Source organism: Triplophysa dalaica, chromosome 20 (assembly GCF_015846415.1).
Source record: "Triplophysa dalaica isolate WHDGS20190420 chromosome 20, ASM1584641v1, whole genome shotgun sequence".
In the NCBI taxonomy this organism is placed as follows: Eukaryota; Metazoa; Chordata; class Actinopteri; order Cypriniformes; family Nemacheilidae; genus Triplophysa; species Triplophysa dalaica.
The window spans coordinates 13,163,158-13,188,197 of record NC_079561.1 but is presented as its reverse complement, the minus strand read 5'-3'; the positions used below and the strand labels follow the sequence as shown (position 1 = coordinate 13,188,197).

General features: G+C 41.3%; 1 protein-coding gene across 1 annotated transcript; it reads left to right on the top strand.

Annotated features, from left to right (window-relative positions):
* The first annotated feature begins 874 nt into the window (after window positions 1–874).
* On the top strand, window positions 875–9,421 carry LOC130409479 (cadherin-13-like). Its single transcript, XM_056733479.1, has 16 exons — window positions 875–978; window positions 1,158–1,280; window positions 1,383–1,544; window positions 1,666–1,810; window positions 2,008–2,180; window positions 2,320–2,451; window positions 2,717–2,899; window positions 3,008–3,327; window positions 3,425–3,567; window positions 4,945–5,169; window positions 5,474–5,695; window positions 6,263–6,381; window positions 6,967–7,038; window positions 7,236–7,325; window positions 7,872–8,018; window positions 8,159–9,421. The coding sequence occupies exons 1-16, from the start codon at window positions 943–945 to the stop codon at window positions 8,381–8,383; spliced, it is 2,517 nt and encodes an 838-aa protein (XP_056589457.1). The 5' UTR covers window positions 875–942; the 3' UTR covers window positions 8,384–9,421.
* Window positions 9,422–25,040: the final 15,619 nt, after the last annotated feature.

Below are 25,040 nucleotides of genomic sequence, written 5' to 3'. Positions count from 1 at the left end.
ATCGCTGATTGCGATGTGGATTTCATGTCTTATAGACGGAAGCCGCCAAGAAGTGTTTAGGGCAGCATATAATACTTTTTGATATTATACTTATATATTACAATTCTATGCTACCTTGGAATCCTGTCCAGAAGTGCACCTTCAGTCTTTGTAGAGATCATTCAGCCTTTGCAGTCACAGGGGTGGAAATGTCATTGATTTAGTTCTACGGAATTCAGCTCACACATTCCACAATTATTAGCGTAAAGAAATGTGAAGAATGCATGTGTGGAGATTTCTGTAGAACTGAAATGCACAACACAATACAGTTCTTGTAAAGGCAGTTTTACACTTATAGACTGTACAAAAATGCTTTGTGAGGTAACCTAACCTATCTGCGGTAAGAATTACTGTCACGCAAGGTGAAATGTTTTACATTGTGAATTTACATATTATTCTGTTAGTAAATTATTACAAAGAATTAACACATAATTCTCTAATTATAGTTTAATCTATATTAACATCAAACTATCACAGTCCTGTCCGTTCCCTGTCAGTTTTCAAGTTTCTCTCCCTCCGTGACCCACGGACTACATTACCCATCATCCATCACGCTCCCTCACCTGTTCCTCCTCCCATCAACCACACCTGCCAGTGGTCCCAACCATCACCTGGACAATATATATATTCTCTGTATATTCTTCATATTGTTGTCCTGTCTTGTCACGTCAATGCTTATGCTTAGAGATGTTATTCTTGTGATTATTGTATTTCTCCCTGTCTCCGGTTTCGGTTGGCAACACGCAACGTTACACAAAAAAAAATCCTGGTCGCCCCGCCCACACTCATTTAAATATATCTCCTCTGTCCTCCCTGTTTGTTATCTCAGCAGCTTTAAATTCTGAGAAAGACGTTGTCTTTAGTCATTAGTGTCAGTCATTCAGGACAGCCTGAGGATTCAACATGACGACTCTTCCTGTCACTTCTCTTGTTTTGCTGGTGAGTTAAATGCTTTTGAGGTGTCTGTGACCAATCAGGAGGTTTGCAAGGCTTATGCTTTTTATCCTCAAACATTTCCAAGAATGTGAATGTTATATTTGAAATGAACCCAATAACTTGTGGTTTTGGTTTGGATGCGTCAACAATACTATTTTTTACGGTCACCATTTTTATTTAAGTTTGCCTGGACCATGCATTCATGGGCTGATACAGGGCGATTGAGAAAGAAACGTGCATGGATCATTGATTCGTTTGCTATTGAAGAAGAAAATCCAGGACCGTTTCCATATAAACTCGGAAAGGTAAGTAGCAGTCACTGCCTTCAGCTAGAGATATTCATCAATTTAATTCCTTTTCGTTTGTAAATATTAATTTTAATGAAAATAATATGAATTTTCTTTCAGATTATGCTTGACAGGACATATTTAGTCAATTTTGCCCTCCACGGAGAAGGAGTGGATAAAGAGCCAAAAGATATTCTGGTCATTAACAAGGATACAGGCGAAATTAATGTAAAGGGAAAAGTGGATTACGAAGCTATCACAGACAGTAGTAAAGCTCTTAATGTATGTGCTCCTTAAATTACAATAATAGTTATAATAACAATAAAAAATCGGAAAAATGTCACTCATTTCAATACACGGCAAGAGAGGTCTGTATATTAACTTTCATATGACCCAACCACAGCTCTATTTTGAAGCAATAAACCAATCCAACAATGTGGTGGACACAAGGCTAGGGATTGAGATAAAGATTTTGGACATAAACGACAACCCCCCCATATTCCAGCAATCAAACTATGATGTCACTGTGGATGAATCACATCCCCAAGGTAACCGCTTCAATACATCTCAACGTTTTATGTTTGAAATGAGAGAAAAGTTGTTATCCCAGAAATGAAATTCACGTTTTAAAGTGCCTAAATTATTTGTGGTCCATTGAAAAGTAAATAATGTTTAAACAACACAAGTAAATAATGACGGAATGTTTGTGTGATTTATTGTTTATATTTTATTCATATTCATGCAGGTGAACAGATTATAACTGTGTTGGCAACTGATAGAGACGATTCAAAAACACTTAATGGAACTTTTTCCTTTGCAATCAAGTCTGTCACACCAAAAACAGACAATGTTGAGTTTTATATCCAGCAGAAGGAAGGATCAGGGACTATTTATTTTAAAGGATGCTTGGATTACGAGGTATGAGCTTCATTTGTGGTTAATGAAAGAAATGTTCATAAACTTTTATTCATACTGGGTTGTTTCCACCTGAAATGGTTTTACCACTTGAAATTTCAGATACTGCACTTGTTAATTCTTCTAAATTAAAATCTTTCAGAAAGCTCAAAAATATACAATTCTGGTTGAAGCAAAGGACCACGGAGAAGTGAAAAAGCTGTCAACCACAACTACATTAACAGTCAAGATTTCTGACAAAAACAACCACCTTCCAGAGTTCACCGGCAAAACTGTGAGTTTCTAAGTTGGATGGGAGATTGTTTATGGCTTTGATGTTTTCACTTATTGGATGCTCTAAAAAAGTTGTTGGCCAGGTTGATAAAAGAGGACTGATGTTACAGTTTCTGCTCTCTGAATTGTGCAGTTCGGAAATTCAGAAAGCAGAGACTTGTTTTAGATGGTACAAAGTCTGACCACCAGTTGCTAATTCCTTGCAAGACATTATAATACTATAATGAATATAAGTTTCCTACATATCATAAAGTCTTCTGTTTTAGGGCAGTGGTAAAGTAAAGGAGCGAGAAACTGGGACTGAAGTTTTAAGACTTCAAGTAACAGATAAAGACAGCCATGGTTCAAAAGCCTGGAGAGTAAAATACACAATCCATGGAGATACCAAAAATATGTTTAAAATAGAAACGGACCCAAATACAGATGAAGGAATTTTAACTGTTGTTAAGGTAGGATGATGGTTATAACTAATTAAACAAACCTGACTAAAATCATCTTCTTCACGCTTTAAATTTAAATAATGTATTTTAAGATCATTTTGTTATTCAAACACCCAGCCAATGGACTATGAGGAGCAAGCATACCAAAATCTGTCCATCAGTGTGCAGAATGAGGCACCTTTCTTCTCTTGTACGATTAAAAAGCGTCCACGGGATGGATTGTGGGAAGTCGATAGATTTTTTGAAACCCCCGGCACCAGTGATCCACAACTCTACAAATCCATCCCAGTGACCATTAATGTTGAAGATGTCAATGACCCTCCAGCATTTATACCACCTGTTAATGATGTTGTTGTAATGGAGAACATGGTTGTAGGAACCTATCTAACAACCATTTCTGCTAAAGATTTGGATGGAGCTCATGCAAACACATTTAGGTAAGTAAAGCTGAAGTTATGTGACTCATAAGAATTGTAATTTACAAGATAGAAAAGATTCAGGATTATATTAAGGTTTTTCTCCTTCTCTCTGCAGATATATTAAAGGGGAAGATGTTGATGATTGGATAACTGTTGATGAAAAGACTGGAAACATATCCACTGCCAAAATTCTAGACAGAGAATCAAAATTTATGATAAGCGGCACCTATAAAGCAACGGTGTATGCAGTGGATGATGGTACGATATACATATAATTATTGTAGATATTTGTATGTTAAGTGCAGTCATGCAATGTATTTTTAAATGAGTTTATTGCTATTTTAATTTACGAAGGGTCCAAAATGATCACTTGTTAAATTTATGTGAAAGTTGGCTTTGGTAAAAATCTATATTTCAATTATCAAAAGCAGATACAGAACCAATCATTTAAGAGCCAAGTGACACTTCAATGGCTGAATATAAGGTGCTTTTATGACGTCGTAATGTAAACATCATATAGAGCGTGTATTACCAGCACATCACAACGTCATGGGCAGAGAAATGTACTGTTAAATTAATAATACTTAAATAATGAAGTAACAAAATTCAACAAAATCGTCTTCCAAACCGTCAACATAGATAGTCCAGAATGCCTACTGTATAACGGCTGTGTTTACACCGTAAAGACAATCGTTTACAGTAAATGTGAAATTTGCAACATTTTCACCAGGTGGCGCAAAGTGAACATGAAGGCAAAATTCACCTAAAAATGTCATTATGTGCTCGCCCTGAAGTTGTTTCCAACTTGAATGAATGTATTTGTTCTGTGAGCACAAAAGAAGATATTTTGAAGAATGTTTGAAACACAGTATTTTCTTACTGTGGTAGTCAATTGTGCCCCAGAACAGTTTGGTTACAAACTTTCTTCCAGATATCTTTGCAGTTAGCAATTTTTTTAAACTTGATTTTCATTTTTGGGTAAACTAAACCATTAAGTCTGAACAGCTGCTGTTACCTGAACATTTCGATTCTTGACAGAACAGACCATACAAGAAACAATGAGGTTCGATGATATTGATGTTTGATCACAGCAAAACATTGCTAAATAAGCTCAAAATGTTTATTCATTATAAAAATATATTATATTTTGCTTCTATTTTGTATGATTTTATTTATGTTTTAGTTATCATAATATTTATTGTATTTTGATCTACTATGTTTGGAACGGTTGTTTTTCATGCCACATAAAGCACTTTGATCAACTTCAAGTTGTGTTAAAATGTGTAAGGATTTGCAAATATTAAATACACTACACTACAAAACACACTACTATGTCATTTTGACAACTTGGGCAGAAAACCATCAACATTCACTGAATACACAACACAAAAGCAGTGTTTTCAAATTCATCCACTTTGGAGAGCTTTTTCAAAAATTGTATTTTAAGATACTGATTCAGGGATAAAAGAAAGTCCTATGGCCTACATCTCGGATTGCATGAAGCTGAGTGAATTGTCATATTTAATGTTTTGATAAACTTTGAAATGGATCTTGACCTGAGTTTTTATTTCTATTTTATTCCCTGTGTGATTATAATATTACTAAAGTTTTTCTGCACTGCATATTTCATGGCAGGTGTACCACCGCTGACCGGCACAGGCACTTTGCATATTCACCTACAAGATCAAAATGATAATGCACCAATTTTGACTGTGAAAAATGTCGATATTTGCGCTAACATTGAGCCAACAAGAGTCAACATCTCAGCTGTGGATTTGGACCTCCACCCATACAGTTCACCTTTCTACTACGAGCTGTTGGGAGATGTTGCGGGGAAATGGAGGATTGACCCAGCTCATGGTAATCCACTGACTGCATAAACTAACATAACGATAAAAACAGATTTATTGTATTTAATATTGTATAGTACAGTGGGTAAGGGACTATTTATAAAATTCACAAGCTATTTACAAGTATAACCAAACAAACATTTTAATTGGCTGTGGCGGTCAAATGTGTTTTTTAATTATGTCACATGTGAGGTCAATTAACTTTCAAACATAATTATAGGCTTTAATATGCTCCTGGCCAAAGTAATCTGTGTGTAAAAGACAGGCTCCTTTGACTAGCAAAGATTATTTTATGTTTTCTCTCTGTATTAAAGGGACAGTGGTGAATCTTGTAAAAGAAAGCAACCTTCATTACGGTCATCATTTCCTCCAGATGCGAATATCAGACCAGCAGGGAGTTTTTGCCGTTCATAATCTGTCAGTCACTCTGTGTAACTGCGCCAGTGATTTCAGATGTAATGAGAGGATGGCGACAAGTGTTCGGATGGGCAGTGTGGCTATCTGCATTATTATGCTTACAGTTCTGTTACTCACAGGTACGGCTGAGTGCAACTAACTACAATAAACATTGTTTCTATCTCAGTTCATTTTTCAGAAGTGTAACAACATTTTTTTTAATAATGAAGCTTTTCTAATAACAAGCAAGTATTAGGAAAATAAATATTTACCTTGAGTATTCTACTAAAGCAATAAGCCCCACGAAGCAGTGGGTTGCAGTGCAGTTTCCAACAGATAAGGGCGTTGTGGCATGACGCGAAGTGGAGTAATTAATACCCCCTTAGCTGTTATAAAATGCACTGTAACCCACTGCTTCTCAGTGCGTTTTATAATTAGGCCTGACATTCCTCTGTCAACTCATCATCAATATGTGATAAATTTGCTCTTTGGCGCTCATCTTCAAAGAACAAAACTGGATGAATGGTGTAAGCATCAGCTGCATTTATATCCAGAGTGGAGACTGGCATTTAAATTCCACTTTAATTTTAATGGCCTTTTCTAAAAAAGCAGAGGTGACGGGCTCCCAGAAGCAAACGTCGAGTGTCTCATCATGGACACAATGTCAAGTGAGAAACAGAATAAGAATGTTCGCTTTTCTTTTTCAGCAATGTTCTTGATGGCCCTTCTAATGTCATGCGAGCCAGAGCTCATATTTTATCACATCGATGCTGGCCGTGGTTCTTTGTCCAAAACCAATGATGAATGTCCAGGAACAGACTCCATGGTAAATTTATCACTAAGGTTTTTGCAATATATATATTTTTTGTACTGTACAGTACCAGTCAATAGTCACATACTAATTTTTTTTTTCATTTTTTTCACCTTTTACAATATATACAATCTCTTTAAAATTATGAAGTAGAACAAATGTGCAAATGTGGAAATGATGTTATGACTATAGGCTAAAACCTTTAGCATCTTGAAAGTTGCCACCCTTTGCCAAGAGAACGATTTTGCATCTTTAAGTTTTTATATTAGGAACGGTCTCACACTGGAAGCTTTTTAAAGAGTATTGAAGGAGTTACAAATTTATTCAGGGCTCTTATTTGCTGCTTTTACTTCATCACCCGGTCTAATGTCCATTTAAAAAAATATTTTGTGATAAAAGAAATTGATAGTATGTCAACAAAATTACATTAGTAAATTCTTACTTTTAAGCATGCACTGTACCTTTTCTTTAATATCATTAGAAATATTTCAGTCAAGTGTTTTTTATCTTTTCTCTGGTACTGTATTTATATTTATTCAACATTCACTGTTACCATGGCAAACATAATAACCTTTAATACTCGAAAATCTGTTCATGCAGACACCTTTCAATGTGGGCCACAAGGGAACTGCTTCATCCGTGAATTCATATCAGTACAACGGATCACAAACTGTGAGTTACATAAAAACTTAATATTTTCTTCTCTTACCCTATAAGTGTTTATTTCCTGGGTCTGTATATATTATTTTGGCAGGTTTTGCTAATTCAGGCAATATTTGAGGTTGATTTTATGTCAGTTGAGTGCATGATGCCACTTAAATATAAAACTACCATAAACTTTTCTTCAATTATATTTCTAATTAAATCAGATCCAGAAGACAAAGCACAGGAGCCAACAGGCTGTTGGAATGAAGCCAGTCTACTTATACTCAATGATTCCAAATTCAACATGTAAATTGGTAAGAATTTAGGTCTTTCAATTCCAATATTATCCTTTCGCTTATTTTAAGGTCATATAAAAATACACAAATACATATGTGAACGGAGTAGATAAGAGTAATAGAGTAATATTCATTACGAGGTGTACACCTAACTATAATGTTAGGGTGAGTTGCTGTACTACACAAAATGAAAATAAATATGTCAGATTTAAAACAAACTATAAAATTAGGTGTTAACTGGTTTTCTGGCTTGAGTGTCCAAACACATTTTGCTCACTTTAAATGTACATTTATATAACATACAGCATATTCATATCCCAAAGAATTATAATTAATGATGAAAGTTATATATTTTATTATGTATTTTTTCTATATCAAAATTATATTTTTTATTTACAGCCATAAAAGCCTAAAATGCTAAATACAGAATTGATAGTACAAGGACTGAAATTGAAATTGTAAATTGGATTAAAACTCTGTTATTTACCTTATAGATACGGCCTCTATCTAATGTTTTTATTTTAAGCCTCTATGTAACAGCTGTTTGTCACACTTGTTTTTTAGACTGGTGGGAGTCAGTTCAAGCCTTTATACAGTTCGACCAAATACAACAGTGTGACCCAAAACAACAGAGTGACCCTAAACAGCAGAGCGACCCTAAACAGCAGAGTGACCCTAAACAGCAGAGCCCTACAAAAGTATTACAACATGGTATGACCCCAATCATCATGGAAAGAATATTTTTTTTCAAATCAAAATGAATAACACTGTCTCTGAAATAGGATAATGATTGAGAGCTAAATCTTAAGGATTTGGATTATAATATTTCTCCTTTCATTGTTATGCTTTAGAAAAAAAGTGTGCATTCAGATGATCTGAGAGACTATCCAGAATCTTTGCCATGTCAGTATGAATGTGAAGGGAACGAAAGTGATTGTGGGTCATTAGCAGTCAGTCAGTTAACTGATAGCAATCTTGGAGATAACCTGGACATCCTGCAGAACCTCGGGCCAAAATTCTACACTGTGGGTGAGATTTGTCAACAGTCCATTAGACGCAAAAATATCAAACTTTGAAGATGGATGCTGATTTAACACTTTGGGAATTCAACTGTAAAAAAATTTTTTTGTAACATTTCTGTTTGAAATTTGGGCCATTTCTTTTTTTTCAAGAGGTGTTGGATAATTTATGCAGGTATAGAATATAAACGCAAATGTCCTTAAAATTACATTTCATGCTGTGTGTAATGTTTGCTGTGTGTGACTGTAAGGAGTCTGGCAAGTCGTAAAGCCGGAAGTGAACAAATAACAAAGTTATTGGCTTGTGAAAAATAAGAGTTGACTCTTAATCACACAAACGAGTCGTCTGTCGTTCTAATTTCAGTTTCGGGTCAGATTTGCTTCTCTCTGTGTGTAATGTGTATGATTTTTTTTTTAAAAACAAGCACAAATCCTGTCCAACCGCCATGACTCATGTACCTAGCGATTTCATTGGTCAACTCTGTTAATACTGTGATATGTTGTAGGCTGTTAATGATGGAAATAGAAATGCTTGAAGGGTTTCTAATATTATCTTCTAATGTTTTTTGTTGCGTTTTCTTTATTTCCTGTTTTTGAATGCTTTATTTCCATTATTGATTCTGTGTACTTATGTACCAATGTTGTATTTCTCAGATTTGTATGTATGTTCATATGCAATGAATGACTGTAAAAAACTAAATACCGTTTAGTTTATACAAAACTACATCACAAACGTTGTCTACCGGTTTCTAATTACATTCCAGAAGTAAACAGAGTTAACCTTACAGAGGTAACCTTACTGAAATTTCTATGATAAAACAGTTGTCAAACATTAAACATTTAGCTAGTTAAAATGCACTCGTTTACATTTAAAACTGATCTTGAGCTCGGCTTCTGTCAAAAGCAAATCCCGCCTCCGCTCATTCCATTTTGACACAGCAAGGTAAACAAAGTAATGTTGCACATTATTCAACAATTATAATGATTATGTGTATTAATATTATTAAATGGATGCCAATTAATTGGGACAATTAAGACCTCTCTACTACCCCTAACCTTACCATACACATAATCTTATTAAACACATGAAAGGTATTTTACAAATCTTTTCTTAAATTTGTTGAAAATAAATGCCTGTTTGATCTGATATGTGAAGTGAAAATGTAGTTCGGCAATGGAAAAAAAGTAGCATCCAACCTACCTGTCAAGCGTCTCACTATTCCACTGAAGCTGCTGGAACAATGGTGTTGTTTTCAAATATATTTTTTTCCGGGGGATGGACCCACTCACTTTGCCCATAAGTAGACAAGATCTGAGATCATTCATCTCGTCACTTTCTACATTATTGTATGGCCATGAATAAAACTTGGATGCAGGCCCCCAATACCCCGGGCCCATATGCACCTGCATACCCAAACGTGACGCCACTGGTCCTAACACATATTTTCTTAAATGTAAAATTCAATGCGGGGACTTCTATAAACACATTTGCACGATGACATTAAAAGAAGAATTGGTTGTTTCTGTCATTCTTTCTTTTTTTATGAGAACTTTATTTTAATATGGCTATAAAACACACTTGCAACTCAAGACCCATCAAACACAGCTAAACCAGATAATCAAGATTGGCATGAATAGATCTCTGCAACAAGTTTTGACAAGCGTGCTTTGTTTTTGAGATGCTTTGCTTTGTTGGAATAAAGAGTTCAGTGCATTCATTGATGAATTAAAATATCTTGATGTCTGACATGTGCTTTGTGCTTAACAATGTACTGCAACCATGAACATGATGCCAAGCAAAGTAAATATTGAGGTGATAGAGCATGATATAAAAAACTGTTTAATGTTATGTTTGATATGTGATAAGACCCTGTCAAAAGAGAATTTGCAAATAGTGCAAAGGGATGTGAGAAGAGCTGACTGACTCCAAGAACATTTCTTTCATGCTTTTTTGCCCTTATGGTTTAAAGACCTTGGTTTAAAGACCTTATGATATGTGTAGGCATATGTAAGCAATTATGAGGACATTATCCTTTCCAATTAACGTGGTGGTTACAAAACTTCAAGTTTAAATGACTGTTGAGTAAGTGTGCAGTGTTACTGTAAAACAATTGTTAAACCGTTGCATATTATCTGACTGCCAGTCAGATCATCTCTTGTTTCCTGTACACAAGCATAACAAAGCTGCAATTCAGCATAAATGTTAACTTGATCATTTCGCCACACTTGCATAATACTTACCTCCCATTAAGCCCTAATATTTATAATTCTCAAACTGCCCGTGCGGGTTTAGTGTAATTAAGATTGGAATTCGGCAAATATAAGTTGTTTAAACTTAGTTTGGTGCTGCTGCTGTTTACAATACAGACACAAACCATATAAATGACTTCAGCCAATCATAGAATATTTTCAATAGTTGAGAGCAACAGTCAGCGCAGTACAGACAGATAGCCCACTGATAAGCAACAGAGGGTCTACCGAATTGAATAGACCTTATTTTTGGCAGACCACAAAGAAAAGTAACTTTAGTCTGTTAGGATACATCCAAACAGCATTTACAGAAATCAAGAACACACATATTACACACGCACACATGCACACACACTCCGATAAATCTCATCATCAAGTTGCCAAATATCAACACAAACATGAAATTTCTTCACAGTGTCATTTAATCAGCTCATTTATAAAAAAAGCTTGAACTTTTCATTGCTCATTCCATGACAGAAAAGATTATGTTCATGCAAACTCGACTAAGACAATTCTATAATTATTTTAAGATTGAATCTGTACACAAATACATTGGTCGAAACAAATGTTTGTCCTACATTTATTTTAGTATTTTAATTCAGGCAATAAAAAGTTATTGCACATACTTAACTTGAGGCAAAGAAGTGGGATACATTGTTATTTTTTAGTCCATGGATTACACTGTAAAAAATGCCTGTGAAATTAACAGTAAAATCCTGTTGTTTTCACAACTTTTGTTTTCACAACTTTTTTTAACACTGTAAAATTGTCTGTAAAATTAACAGCAAAAATTCCATTGATTTTACGGAAAAACCCTGTAAAAAATGCCGTAAATGCAGAAATTCTGTAGTTTTCACAGAGAAAATACTGAAAACATTGTCAAATTCTCTGGGAAATGAACAGTGAAGTTCCAGAGTTTTAACAAGGAGTATTTTTTCAACTCCACAAACACTTTTATCACCTTCACTTACAGACACCACTGTAACTTTATTTCTGTTGCACGTCTACAAAAGTTCTAATTGAAAATTAACACAAGTTTACATGTCGATGGTTTTGTTGAGTCACCATTATGGTGATGAGTGTTTGCTTTAGTTGTGGTCTTGACCCTTTGCTTTCCATGGGAAGAAGTCTTTGCCCAGTTTTGATATCTGTGTGGGGAAACAGACACCGAAACAGCAGGGTAAAAAGTTCAGAAAAAGCTAACGCATCAACTTATTTAGATTGGAGAGGAAGTACATGTTTGACAGTTCAAGTATTGCTTTAATGTTATTTGTTGTCCACATCTATGATATTTTATGAGATAACATAGTATACAGAATATCTTCAACGGCAAATCTGATACATGATAAATGTTCTAGCAGACATCAAGAATATAACAATTTGTCTTAACAATGGTGACAACAGAAAAAAACACTTACGATAAACGCAATGCATTCTGGGTATCATCAATGCACAAAACTCATCACTGACTCCCAGCATGCATTGCGGCTGTAAGCTTTTCATTTGTTAGTCACCACTGTTGAGATTCATACTCTGATTCTTGATTTATGAGTCAAAGACCAAATGCAAGCTTTTTTACGGTTGTGGCGAGTCAGGCAGCACCCAATCAGCGTCGCCATGGTTACGGAGGAAATCAGCAGATCACCCGCACCTGCAACCAATCTTCAGGGGAGATAAAAAGGAGAGAGCCAAGAGGAAGGGTGAGCTACAACTCCATAACTTCTCAAGTATTGATGCCCTGTCTCTCTCTTGCTTGTTTCAAGATTCAAGCCCCTGAAGATTGGTGGGATCCTCACACCGTTGGACCTTTCCCCTACAAGCACGAGCACTTATCTATTGGAATTGCCTGCGTGGGAACGGACACTTACAAGGGACATTACGGGAGAAACCACCACTTCTAAAATTTACTATCACCTGCACCTGAACCTGTTTTGAAATAAACCACCCTCCGGGAATTGTTTTCACCCACAACTGTGCCAGTCTCGGAACCTGGTAGTAATTTTTTCTTTGTTTGTGTTTTTCTTTTCTGTCATAGGGTCCCGTTCGCTCTCTCTCCCAGCCATTGTGCTGACTTCCGGGTTTGCGAAACATGGAGGAGATTATGCGATGCTTGACGGATCTGAACATCTGCCAACAGACCTTCAATGAACAGATAGCTATTAGACAAGAGAGACTGGAGCAAGCTTTTACTCATATGGCGGAAACCGCCACCGGCAGATCACCTCCCACGGATTCTCGCACCACCGCTCAACACTGCCTTACCAAGCTAGGAGAAGCAGATGACATCGAAGCTTTTATCCACACGTTCGAGGTAACGGCAACTCGGGAAGCATGGGATAGAAGTGACTGGGTCAAAATTCTGGCGCCGTTTTTGACCGGGGAAGCACAGCGGGCCTATTTTTCCTTACCGGCACCATTAAATGAAGCTTATGATGCCCTGAAGGCAGAAATCCTTGCCCGTGTTGGAATTTGTCCGACCTCGGCGGCCCAACAGTTCTGGGAATGGAAGTTCCAGGAAACGGTACCCATTCGCTCCCAAACAGCCAATCTCACGCATTTGGCCCACCTCTGGCTTCTTCAAGGGAATCCATCTGCCTCACAGGTCACCGAAAAGATAGTAATTGAACGGTTGCTACGGGCCATTCACAGGCGGATGAGAGGTGCGGTGAGTTTGCGGAATCCTGGAACATACCGGGAGGTGGTGGAAGCGGTGGAGCTGGCAGAGGCAGCGGCAGCACGGGATGTGGGAGAGAGAGTAACGGACCCACCCCGGAGGGTGACGACACCATGGCGGCGCCCGGAGGGTACCTCACGGCCAGTAGACAGACCAGCGGCACCCTCCCCTCGAGATGAGCCCATGCCAACAGAACCAGCTACCCCAGGACCTCGAGCCTGGTTGGCAGGATGCGTAGGACACCTGAACCCACCTCTAGGGGCACCGAAAAGAACGGTGTCTCTTGATGGGAAGCAAGTTACAGCAATCCTGGACTCCGGAAGCTCTGTGACCCTGGTCCAGACCTCGGTAGTCCAACCAAAGGGGAAGATGACCATCCCCATCACCTGCGTCCACGGGGATACCCGCAGTGTCCCAGCTCGCCGGGTTACTATCACAGCTGGTCCGGGCTCATGGCCCCTGGAAGTGGGGATTTTGCCGGACCTACCCGCCCCAGTACTCCTTGGGAGAGATTGGCCGGGATTTGAGCAGCTCTTAACCCAAGCGGTACACCCAACGAGGGAGGAGGGCCGCAACCGTCGTCGGAAAGGACCGACCAGGGTACGACCCAGACGGACCGTGATGCTGGCCACTGAAAGTGAACGCAAGGGTGAGTCGGGGAACGGGGTAAGCAACTTATTTTCTGATCTGTATCAACAGGTTGTCACAGGGGGTTCATTCGGCCGGGAGCAAAGGGAAGACGACCGATTAAGAAACTGTTGGTCCCAGGTTCGAGTGGTCGACGGAGAAGTTCGCCAGAACCCACCCCACCCGCGCCCCCATTTTGCTGAACAGAATGGTCTGCTCTACTGTGTCGCACAACGGAGGGGGGAGGAAAAACACCTACTTGTTGTACCCAAGTCCAAGGTTGATCCCATCCTAGAGTTGGCACATACACATCCGCCAGCTGGACATCTGGGACCGGCCAACACCGCCCAGAGAATCCGGGATCGATTTCATTGGCCAGGCCTGGATGGAGATGTAAAACGGTTCTGTCAGAGTTGTCCAACCTGTCAGGTCACAGCACCAAACAAACCTCCCCCAGTCCGCTCTTACCGTTGCCTATCATAGAGGTACCCTTTGACCCCATTGGGATGGATCTGGTAGGCCCGTTGCCGAAATCAGCTCGGGGGCACGAACACATCCTGGTTATAGTGGACTATGCTACCCGGTATCCCGAAGCCGTACCCCTGAGGAAGGCCACAGCAAAAGCTATCGCCAAGGAACTTTTCATCTTCTTTAGCCGGGTAGGTATTCCACGAGAGATCCTGACGGACCAGGGAACTCCGTTTATGTCCCGGCTGATGGCGGACCTCTGCCGCCTCCTGAAGGTGAAGCAGCTTCGGACATCTGTGTATCACCCCCAGACAGATGGGCTGGTTGAGCGCTATAACCAAACAATGAAGAGGATGCTTCGCCGGGTGGTGGCAGAGGACGGGCGCGATTGGGATCTCATGCTGTCCTACGTGCTCTTTGGCATTCGTGAGGTGCCCAAGGCCTCCACGGGTTTTACCCCATTTGAGCTCCTTTTCGGGAGACAGCCCCGTGGTCTGCTGGATGTGGCCAGGGAGGCCTGGGAACAACAGCCAGCACCTCACCGTAGTGTCATAGAGCACGTAGAGCAGATGAGGAGCCGGATTGACCGAGTTATGCCCCTGGTAAGGGAACATCTGGCCGAAGTCCAACGCGACCAGAGCCGCTTGTACGACCGCCCCACACAACCGAGAGTATTTGTGCCGGGGGATCGGGTGTTAGTGCTCACTCCGTCGGCAACCTCCATATTCCTAGCAGCATGGAAGGGACCGTACACAGTGACCGAAAGAGTGGGCCCAGTGAATTACTACGTCCGTCAGCCGGGACGGCGGTTGGGAGGCCCAGTTGTACCACGTAAACCTTTTGAAGAAGTGGGTGGCCCGCCCCCGGCTCAGATGGCCGCTTTGGCGGAAAAGGAGAATCCCGTGGTACAAATGGGAGAACAACTATCCCCTACCCAAAAGTCTGAACTTATAGCCCTGTTCCGTCAGTTTCAGGATGTGTTCCAGGAAAAAACACGACGTACGAAGGTCATTCAACATGAGATCCGTACCCCCCCCGGAGTCGTGGTTCGGCAGCGTCCCTATCGGGTCCCAGAGGCTCGCCGACTGGCCATAGAGGAAGAGATCAGTCGAATGAAAAAGCTTCAGGTTATCGAGCCATCCCACAGCCCATGGTCCAGACCCATCGTCATGGTTCCAAAACCGGACGGCACTCTCCGTTTCTGTAATGACTTTTGGAGATTGAACGAGGTGTCAATGTTCGAAGGATACCCCGTGCCCCGGGTGGACGAACTCTTAGACCGCCTTGGAAAGGCTCGCTTCATCTCGACGTTGGACCTTACAAAGGGGTACTGGCAAGTTCCACTGTCGCGGAAGGACAGAGAAAAGACCGCTTTCAGTACACCTTCGGGCCATTGGCAGTACCGTGTCCTCCCGTTCGGGCTTCATGGGGCACCAGCGACGTTCCAAAGGATGATGGACATCATTCTCCGACCCCACCAGGAATACGCCGCTGCGTACATCGACGATGTGGTAGTTCACTCCGAAAGTTGGGAGGACCATATCGACCGGTTGCGGAGAGTGCTGTCCGAGTTAAGGCGAGCGGGGCTGACCGCGAATCCCAGGGAGAGCCATCTGGGTCTCGCGGAGGCACAGTACCTGGGTTTCCGGATCGGTCGTGGCCTGATCCAGCCTCAAATGAAGAAGGTAGAAGCGTCCGGGAGGCCTCAAGGCCCACTAACAAGACCCAGGTACGTGCCTTCTTGGGTTTAGCGGGATACTTACAGGTGCTTCATTCCTAACTTCTCTTCCCTAGCCAGTCCCTAGACCGACCTGACTAAGAAGGGGCTGTCGGAGAAGGTAAGGTGGAGCCCCGAGGTGGAAAAGGCTTTCCAGGCATTGCAGGAGCACCTGGCGTCCGCCCCGGTACTACACGCCCCGGATTTCGACTCTCTCACAAATCAAGGACGGAGAGGAACACCCGGTGGAGTTTATCAGTCGGAAACTGTCCCCAGCAGAGACCCGCTACGCCGCGGTGGAGAAAGAGGCCCTGGCCATCAAATGGGCAGTCCTGGAGCTCAGGTACTTCCTCTTAGGTCAGAGCTTCTCCCTGGTCACTGACCACGCCCCGTTACAGTGGATGTCCAAGGCTAAGGAGACCAATGCCCGAGTGACCAGGTGGTTCCTTGCGCTGGAGGGGTCAACCAGGTCTCCCTTCCAGGGCATGTAAGCTCTTTGACACTCGTGTCGAAGACTTATGATGCTGTCGGTTAAACTGCTTCCGCCCTCCACGCTATGGTGGTCAATCAGGCCAAAATGCTATGGTGACCCATTGGGTCATATGTCAGAGCGTTAGGATCTAGTTGATGGGATGGCCGACCCGGCTGCGCACCGCCACAGGCCTAGTGCCTCGTGTGACGGAGGTTGTGGTGAGTGCCCTGGGTTGGACGATGTCCATGATAGTAGTCCAAGGAAACATCTGTGGCAGAGGTCGGAGAGGGGTTCTAACCTGATTAGAATCCGCCTTAAGAAGGCGGCCCTGACAGGATGAGGCATGGGATGGAGAGTCCAGCGAGCGTTTCTCTCAAAAGAGCTTCTCTCTCTCCGGGCTTCCCCGCAGCAATCTTGATAAGACGGTGTGCTGGGTGACACAACTTCTCGCTGCCTTCCGCAATCTCCACGTGACGTTGCGTAGGCCGGCGGTAACACCAAGCAGGTAAGTAGGCAGAGCAGTCAACCTCCCGGGGGTCCGGCCCTGTGCGAGGTGACTGCTCTGTCAGGCACCAAACCAGCCTCCAACGGCATGGTGAAGCAGATCGTCCCTCTGGTTCCGTTATCACGGTTCTTGGGCACTTGCGAGTGCACCAGCCCGTTACGCTAGCTAGAGAGGACGATCCGTCTCGGTAATGCGATCCAGTTTCGCCAGGCGCCCGCCTAAGTTTCAGGACATTCTAGGGAGAATGCTTCCCTGCTTCAGGCTGAGGTTGCAGCCCCTCTGGCGAAATGTGCGATCAAACCTGTCCCTCTAACAGAAATGTCTTCCAGGTTTTACAGCACGGACATCATAGTGCCTTAAAAAAGGGGAGGGCTGTGCCCCACTCTGGATCTGCGCCTCCTGAACAAGCACCTACACAAGCTACTGTTCAGGATGCTGATGCAGAAGCACATCTTGGGCTTAGTTCGTCATCAAGATTGGTTCATGGCATCCGCCCCGTAGGACGCATACTCTTACGTATCTATCCTCCCTCGACATCGACCGTTTCTGCGGGTCGCGTTCGAGGGAAGATCATCTGGCCTTTGGTCTGGCCTCATCTCCACGGGTTTATAACCTCCGAGTGGAACCAGAGTCAGTCCATGTCTTACACGCTACCGCGTATAGGAATGGCATCTGGCCTGGGTGTACGCCTACAAAAGCACCTTCTGCCCTATATCTTAGAGTGAAGCACAGGCATTCCGTCCATCACCAAGCATTAGCATTTTTTGGTAAACAGGCCGGATGGAGCGGTCTTTTGAAACCAAGTCCAGTATTGGTAGAGTCGCCCCTGCTCAGGTGATCCCCTCTACTAGGACTATTGCCCCATACGTAGTGACTCCTATGTAGGGAAGTCCCGTATGTTGAATCCCTCACTCCTGATTCCCCTGTTGGTGAATCTGTGACCTCCCCTCCGGTGGCGCTCCCACCTGGGCTCTGCCTCCCCTATTCGGGCTGAAACTTTTTTTGCATGTGTTCTACCAACTGGTGAGACCATGTTAGTGTTTCCACATGTACCTCCCCTATTGGTAGGATGTGGTTTCTGTAAGAGGAGAGCAGGGTTTCCCCAGTATTAGGGCTCCGGACGGTTCCTCACTACTACAGGCGAACGCCTCCGTCCATGATGACTGTCAGTACAGGCTTCTTAGTATGACCACTACTGTTCCACTGGAAGATTAAGTCTCGCTGTAGCGCTAACTTATGACTCGCTAGTCTAGTCAGTGTCGCACCGCTTGAGGTAGTGATACGGCTCAGCGCCTTGGCGTGTAAAAATAGGTCCCCAGTCTGTCTCTTAACACAATGTCGAGAGACCGACTGAAGGGGAACGTCTCGGTTCCCTGATGAAGGAGAACGAGACGTCATGTCTTCATGCCACAACGCTTCACCGATCCGATGCAGCGACCGGGAGATACCTCTCAGGTTCCTCAGCCCAAAAGGTGAATGAACAACCGTTGCCATCTTCCTTTTATACCCGTATGTATAAACTGGCGGAGTGTGCCATTTGCCATGTCCATTGGCATTTTAAATTCCTCTCGGAGATGATAGGTTCTCAAGATCGTACCCCAGTCTGTCTCTCAACACAACATTTCGTTCCCTCCATCAGGGAACGGAGGTCACAGTCGTAACCAAGACGTTACAGTCCTGTTCTGAATGTAAACATTAGCCGTAAATTCAAAAACGCCTGTTAAAAACGCATATTAAGCACACAATGTATCCAGGATTTTGATGGGTTAGTACACTGCGAGTGCACAAATTGTAAAAAAAATGATATTTCTCTTAACAAAAGTAATTATGCTGATATCTTTATGCTAGATATGTTTGAGCACTAAATACAGATTTTAGAAACAAAAAGAAAAACAAAGGTTCTGAAAAACTTCTGTTGCTTTACCACACATTGATTAGTCAACATTTCATAATATCAGTGTTTTCCATACTGATGTTGAAATTCCCCTACAGTACATTGATACATTTCCATGTCCTACTGTTCTGACACACCCAGATCAGATAAGAGCGTTACAAAAGCTTTAAGGTAGATTCCTCAGAAAAACCTCCAGTTTCACTGTATTCACCGTTTTGTTAAAGAAATCGCTCATCATATAATGCCTTTTAATTCTTGTTTTACACAAAATAATGTATTTGGGGGGGGGGGGGGTGTTACGATACTGTGTTTTGGGTGCCTAGATTATTTTGCTTTGTGTTTCTCTCTCTCTCTCTCTCTCTCTCTCTCTCTCTCTCTCTCTCTCTCTCTCTCTCTCTCTCTCTCTGGGCGAGTGCATGCTGGAAGCGAGTGAACGTTGGAGTGAGTGAGTACCTCTCTCTTGGAGATAGAGCTGCCTTTCTTCTTCTTTAAGTTTAAATCCCTTTTTGTGTTAGTGTAGGTTTATAAACTTAGCCTTTGCTGGCTTCGGTCAGCGTGTGGGGAAATGGGGTCAGATCTAAGGGATTTCCGCGGTGTCGGTGGAGGTTTGTTTGATCGCCATGAGTGCTGTGGTCAAAGGTGAGAATATTAGATCTTGAGTCTAAGCCAAATGGTGGATGAATAAATTGAGGCGGGACTAGTAATCAATGAGACCTTTGTACCTGCTTTACCTTGTCAAGCCCATCACAGGTGGTTGTACCAATCGTACCTCCGTTTGTTAAAAATGAATGTCTAGAGCAGATACTTCAGAGGCACGGTAGAATAGTGAGTCCCTTAAAATGATTGCGCTAGAATGCAAAAAACCTGAAATTAAGCACAAAATGTCTTTTCGGCGTCAGGCTTTTATGATTTTGAACTCTCAGGGCAATCCCTTAAATCTGTCTGTGAAATTAAATGTTGAGGCTAAAGATTATACAATATTCATCAGCTCTGAGTCCACGAGGTGTTTCGTTTGTGCCGAATTTGCACATATTAGGCAGACTTGCCCGAATCGAGACAGGCCAGCTGGGCTTGATGTTGTCCCGGCTGCAGACGCATGAACAGTGAGCATATTGTATAGAAAATGGCGGATAATAATATATAAGAGACATTGTACAGGGTAGTATATAGTCAAATAAACATATTAACAGATTGTATGTACTACACTTTTGCAAATGGATAATGTTGTAAGTAGAGGTAGTGTTATACATGTATAAATAAAATGTACATATAATAACGCACTATGGTGCACACTATCGGAGTGATGAAAGTTGAATATTGCTCTTAAGGATCCGTTATCTGTTTAAGAGGGAGATTGCCTGGGGGTAGAAGCTTCTTCTGTGTCAGGAAGTCCAATTGTTTGGTGCTCTTAATGTTTAATGAGTCCTCATTAAACGGATAAATTGATAATTCTTGCGTTAAGAATTTTTCTACCATAGCAATACATTATGAGGAAACAGCTTAAATTATTGGCGAACCAAGTGTTCTTTTTTCAGCTTCTAGGTTTCACAAATTGTAAAAAAACTGTAATGAGCTGAATTGTAGTTAGTGTTATTGCTGTCATGTAGGTTTATGTTGGTGCCTTTCAATTAAGTGAAAATTAATTATAGATATTTTAATATGTGGTTGTTGTTTAATTAAAAAAAAAGCGATTGTGTTATGGCTTCAAGGTTTGGTTTAAACAAATAAATTAGTATACATGTATACTATAACTGTGTCATTCCTGGAACAGGGAACATGAAAAGAATTTGTGTAATTGCAAAACAAGATGTCATGATCAACATCTTTAAGAGTAAGTTAATAGCATACTTGATGTTTGTGTTCTCGATGGAAGTATAGGCAATTAACAGTATAAATGTTTATTTTTCTTTACCTCCATATTAAACTTTTTATCAGATTACCAGAAAACAAATTATCCCAATATATCATGTGGTGAAATAGATTAATAAATGATGTCGTTGTTTTATGAACATTTCTCTTAAAAAAGGTTAATGGATAGATACATATTATCAACTAATAAAAATCTTATATTTATCTTAAGATTGTTTTTAATTTTTGTCTTAAATCAATCCCGTCCAAGGATTGAGAAACATTGTATTATAACATGGAGTGTTTTGGCCTCTTAACAGATAAAAAATACATCTAACAAGCTGTTTGCCTCAAAAACATTTTCCATTTAGTATTTAAAAGTGAAACCTAAACACATTAAACTTACTAATTTACATGTAAAAATGAGTTACTGACTATTAAATTGATGTCTAATTTCTGTAGTTTTTGAATGGCTTAATAAATCTGTTACACTGTGTAACAAAAACCAGTTTCCACCTGTTAATTGCTCGTGTTTTTACCAGATACAATGACAAAAGTAACTGTGTCATTTTAATCAATATGTGTTATGTAAAACTGGTAATGGTTTCCTCCGAAGAAGCCCTTCCCTCTGCTCCTGTCACCACTCCCTGGTTCCTAGTAATATGGGCATTGCTTCATTTCATGACTTACCGACTGCCTACAATACTATTACACATTCAAATCCCATTCATCAGTCTGTTTTGATTTTACACTTGTCTGTTGAGTTACCAGCTTTTTCCCACAACCTGGTACGGCTTTGGAAATCTTCCTCCATCTTCTGAGAAATAACGTTTGTGAATAAGTGGAATGAGGGAAATGGTTTCTATTCAGGATAAAAACCCACTCAGCACTTAGCCAAAGTATTTAGACCATTGAGATGTAAAGTAAATAACAGTGTTTATATTGATTCAAGGAATAGGATGTATGCTGAAAGTAATTGAATTGATGATAAAACAGTAACCAGGTACATATCATTGTTATATCTTAGGTCTCTCTAAACATTGCTAACATGTTAACATTCATGTAAATGATTTAAAGGGCAATTTGTCCCTTTCCTTTTAAGTTCACCTGTATGCTTGACCCTTTGCCCTGTAGTCTTTTTAAATAATGCTTTGACTATTTGCGTCCCTCAGTGCTTGCTATAATAAATGACTCTTTCTCTACTGGTGTTGTGCCTGCAGCACTTAAGAAGTGCAAAGCACTGACGTGAAAAAATTCTACCTATTGCCCAAACTAGAATCTACCTTACTTGCCGAAATTCTTAGAGGGCGTAGTTGCAGCACAATTAAATGACCATCTAATTGAAAATAACTTATTTGAACCCAACCAATCTTCAGAAACTGCACAGTACAGAGACTATGTTGGTCAAAGTCACCAATGACTTGCTAACAGCTTCTGAATCTGGCTCTCTGTCCCTTCTCATTCTATTGGATCTTAGCTCAGCCTGCAATAGCTTTAACCATGCTCTGCTACTTAACCGTCTTGAATCTGTATTTGGCTTGTCAGAGACAGTTCTTGACCATTTCAGGTCTTATCTCACTGACCCCAGGCAATTTGTGTGTATGGGTTGCCCACAGGGGTCAGTACTGGGTCCATTACTCTTCAGCATATATATATATATATCCACAAGCTAAAATACTTAGATCTTTTAACCTTAACTATGACTTTTATGCTGATGACACACTGATTTATATTCATTCAAGACCAGGTCAAGATGTGGACGTTGTGGATTTATCTAACAGTGTTGACATGATCAAGAACTCTAAATGGCTCCAAAACCGAAGTTATGCTCATTGGCTCTCCCCATCAGCTGTAAAATGCAGGCTCTATAACTCTTTCCAGACAGTACTGCCCTGGAGTTTCAAAGCAAGCTAAAAAATCGTTGCTGTCATTTGGGCCTTTTATTGAGAATACGGTTAAAACATCCTTCGGATAGGTCGGAGGTGCCGACCCTCCAGCAAGCTGGATTTTCCCCTGTAAGTGGCTGCATACGAATGTTCTCACCTATTTCCAGCTCCCGCAGATCATGAGCCGACCTGTCATAACAGGATTTTGAGAATTTGCTTTCGGTGGTGAAGACGCTCCACAACTCCGGTCACCACACATGGCTCCAGAAGCTTGTTTGTTACTGGAAGAAACGTTTTCAGTCGTCTTGACATTAACCTCTGGGAGAGGCTGCTCTCCATGTATTCAGTTGAGGTGTTTCTCCAATGAAGGATTGCTTTCCAAGGGCCTGTTCTATCATGCATGACTTTACGCAGAAGGTTCTTGGAGATTTTTACATCTGACTCTGCCTTTCCATTCGACTTGGGATATCGTGGTGAAGAAGTGACATGCTCCAATTCCCAGCTGCAGGCAAAGCGCCTAAACAGAGCACCAAACTGAGGGCCATTTTCTGTGATTACTCTGTCCGGCTGACCGTGTTGAGCAAACTGAGCCTTGCAACGCTTGATAACTGTCTCTGCCGATAGATCAAGGAGCAGTTCGATCTCCCAAAAATCTGAAGAAGATAATCTTTTTGCAGGTGATGGGAATGGCATAAGAAAGCATTGTTTCCTTCTCCTGGTTGTGTGCAAATTCATTACAAGTCGAGCAGTTACTCACAAAGTCCTTGATTTCTGCTTGCATGCATGGCCAGTATAATGTCTCTCGGGCTTGACGATAGCATGCATCGACTCCTATGTGGCTTGAATGAATCCGCTTGAGCAGCTCTTAACGCAATGACTTGGGGATAATGAATTTCTGTCCTCTGTATAGAATACCATCTTGTGCACTTATTTCATCTCGATAAGGCCAGAATTCTGGGATAATGAGTGGTGTGTTTTCTTTATCCTCAGGTCAGCCAGCAAAAACAGTGTTTTTTAGGGCTTGAAGTGCTTCATCCCTTTCAATGTGCTCTCTGATTCTCATTGGCCACTGGTCTGTCATGTTGAGATACTCTGCTTGGTTAATGAGTTTTACATCGTCCAACGCTTTCTGGAGATGACATATGGCATGTAATTGGTAGACTGCTTTCTTTCCTGTGCTGTCAACAGCTGCTCTGTTTAGCATGTCACTGATATAAATTTTTGCACCTGGCTTGTAGACAACCTTGAGACTGTAGAATTGAAGTGTCATGAGCATACTTTGAAGCCGCTTTGGTGCAACGAGAAGTGTTTTGTTGAATATAGAGATCAGGGGTTTGTGGTCAATCTCAGCTGTAACCAACTCTCGTCCGTACAAATAATGGTGAAATCTTTGACACGCAAAGACAATGCTCAGACACTCCTTCTCTATTTGTGCATAAATTTGTTCAGTCGGAGTCAGTCCTTCTTGCATTAGAAAGCACCCAAGACCACTTTGGCTAGAGTCACTATTGTGATGGGCTTGGAGACATCATAGTAGCGCAGCACAGGCATTGACGTGGCCACGGACTTAAGCTCACGAACCGCAGCATCATGTTTGTGCAGCCAGTGCCAAAGAGTGTCTTTGTCAAGCAAGCGTCGCAGTGGCTCACAAACAGATGACAAACGGGGCATAAATTTGGCTAGATAGTTAGCAAAGCCGATGAGGTGCTGTACACCTTTAGCGGCCACAGGGTTGGGCATGTCCATGATAGCCCTCACTTTCTCAGGGTCAGGCCTCAACTAGCGGGTGAAAGAATATGACCATGGAACTTCTCTTCACAGACTCTAAATTGCAATTTCTTTTGGCTAAGTCGCAACTTGACTTCCCTGCAATACTCCATCAGGGCCTGAAGTTTGCGATCATGATCATTTTCTGCTTGCTGGTGTGTGTCACCACAAACAACAAAAATGTCATCTGCGATGGGCTCAATCCCTGTTAGGCCTGCTAAAAGTTCATGCTGTTTCCCTTGATACACCTCAGGTGCCACAGAGACACCAAACAGACACCAAACAGGCATCGTTTTCTGCCCAAGGCGGTCCAGAATGTTGTTTAGGAAGCTTGTACAACACGTCCTCTAGAGTTGGAATTATGTTATGAGAGCTTTCCAGAGCTTTATAGAGGAACTTTGGGTCCAAGAAAATCCTCAGCTTGTCCTGCTTTTTTACGATTACCATGTTGCTGATCCAAACAGAAGGCTTTGTAACATCTGTAATATGAACTTCTGCCTGATTCATATACACTTGGGCTTTGACATTTACTTTCATAGCGATTGGAACATTCCGGGGGGCACATTGTATCGGTTCAACGCTAGGATCCAGTTCAAAATGGACCTC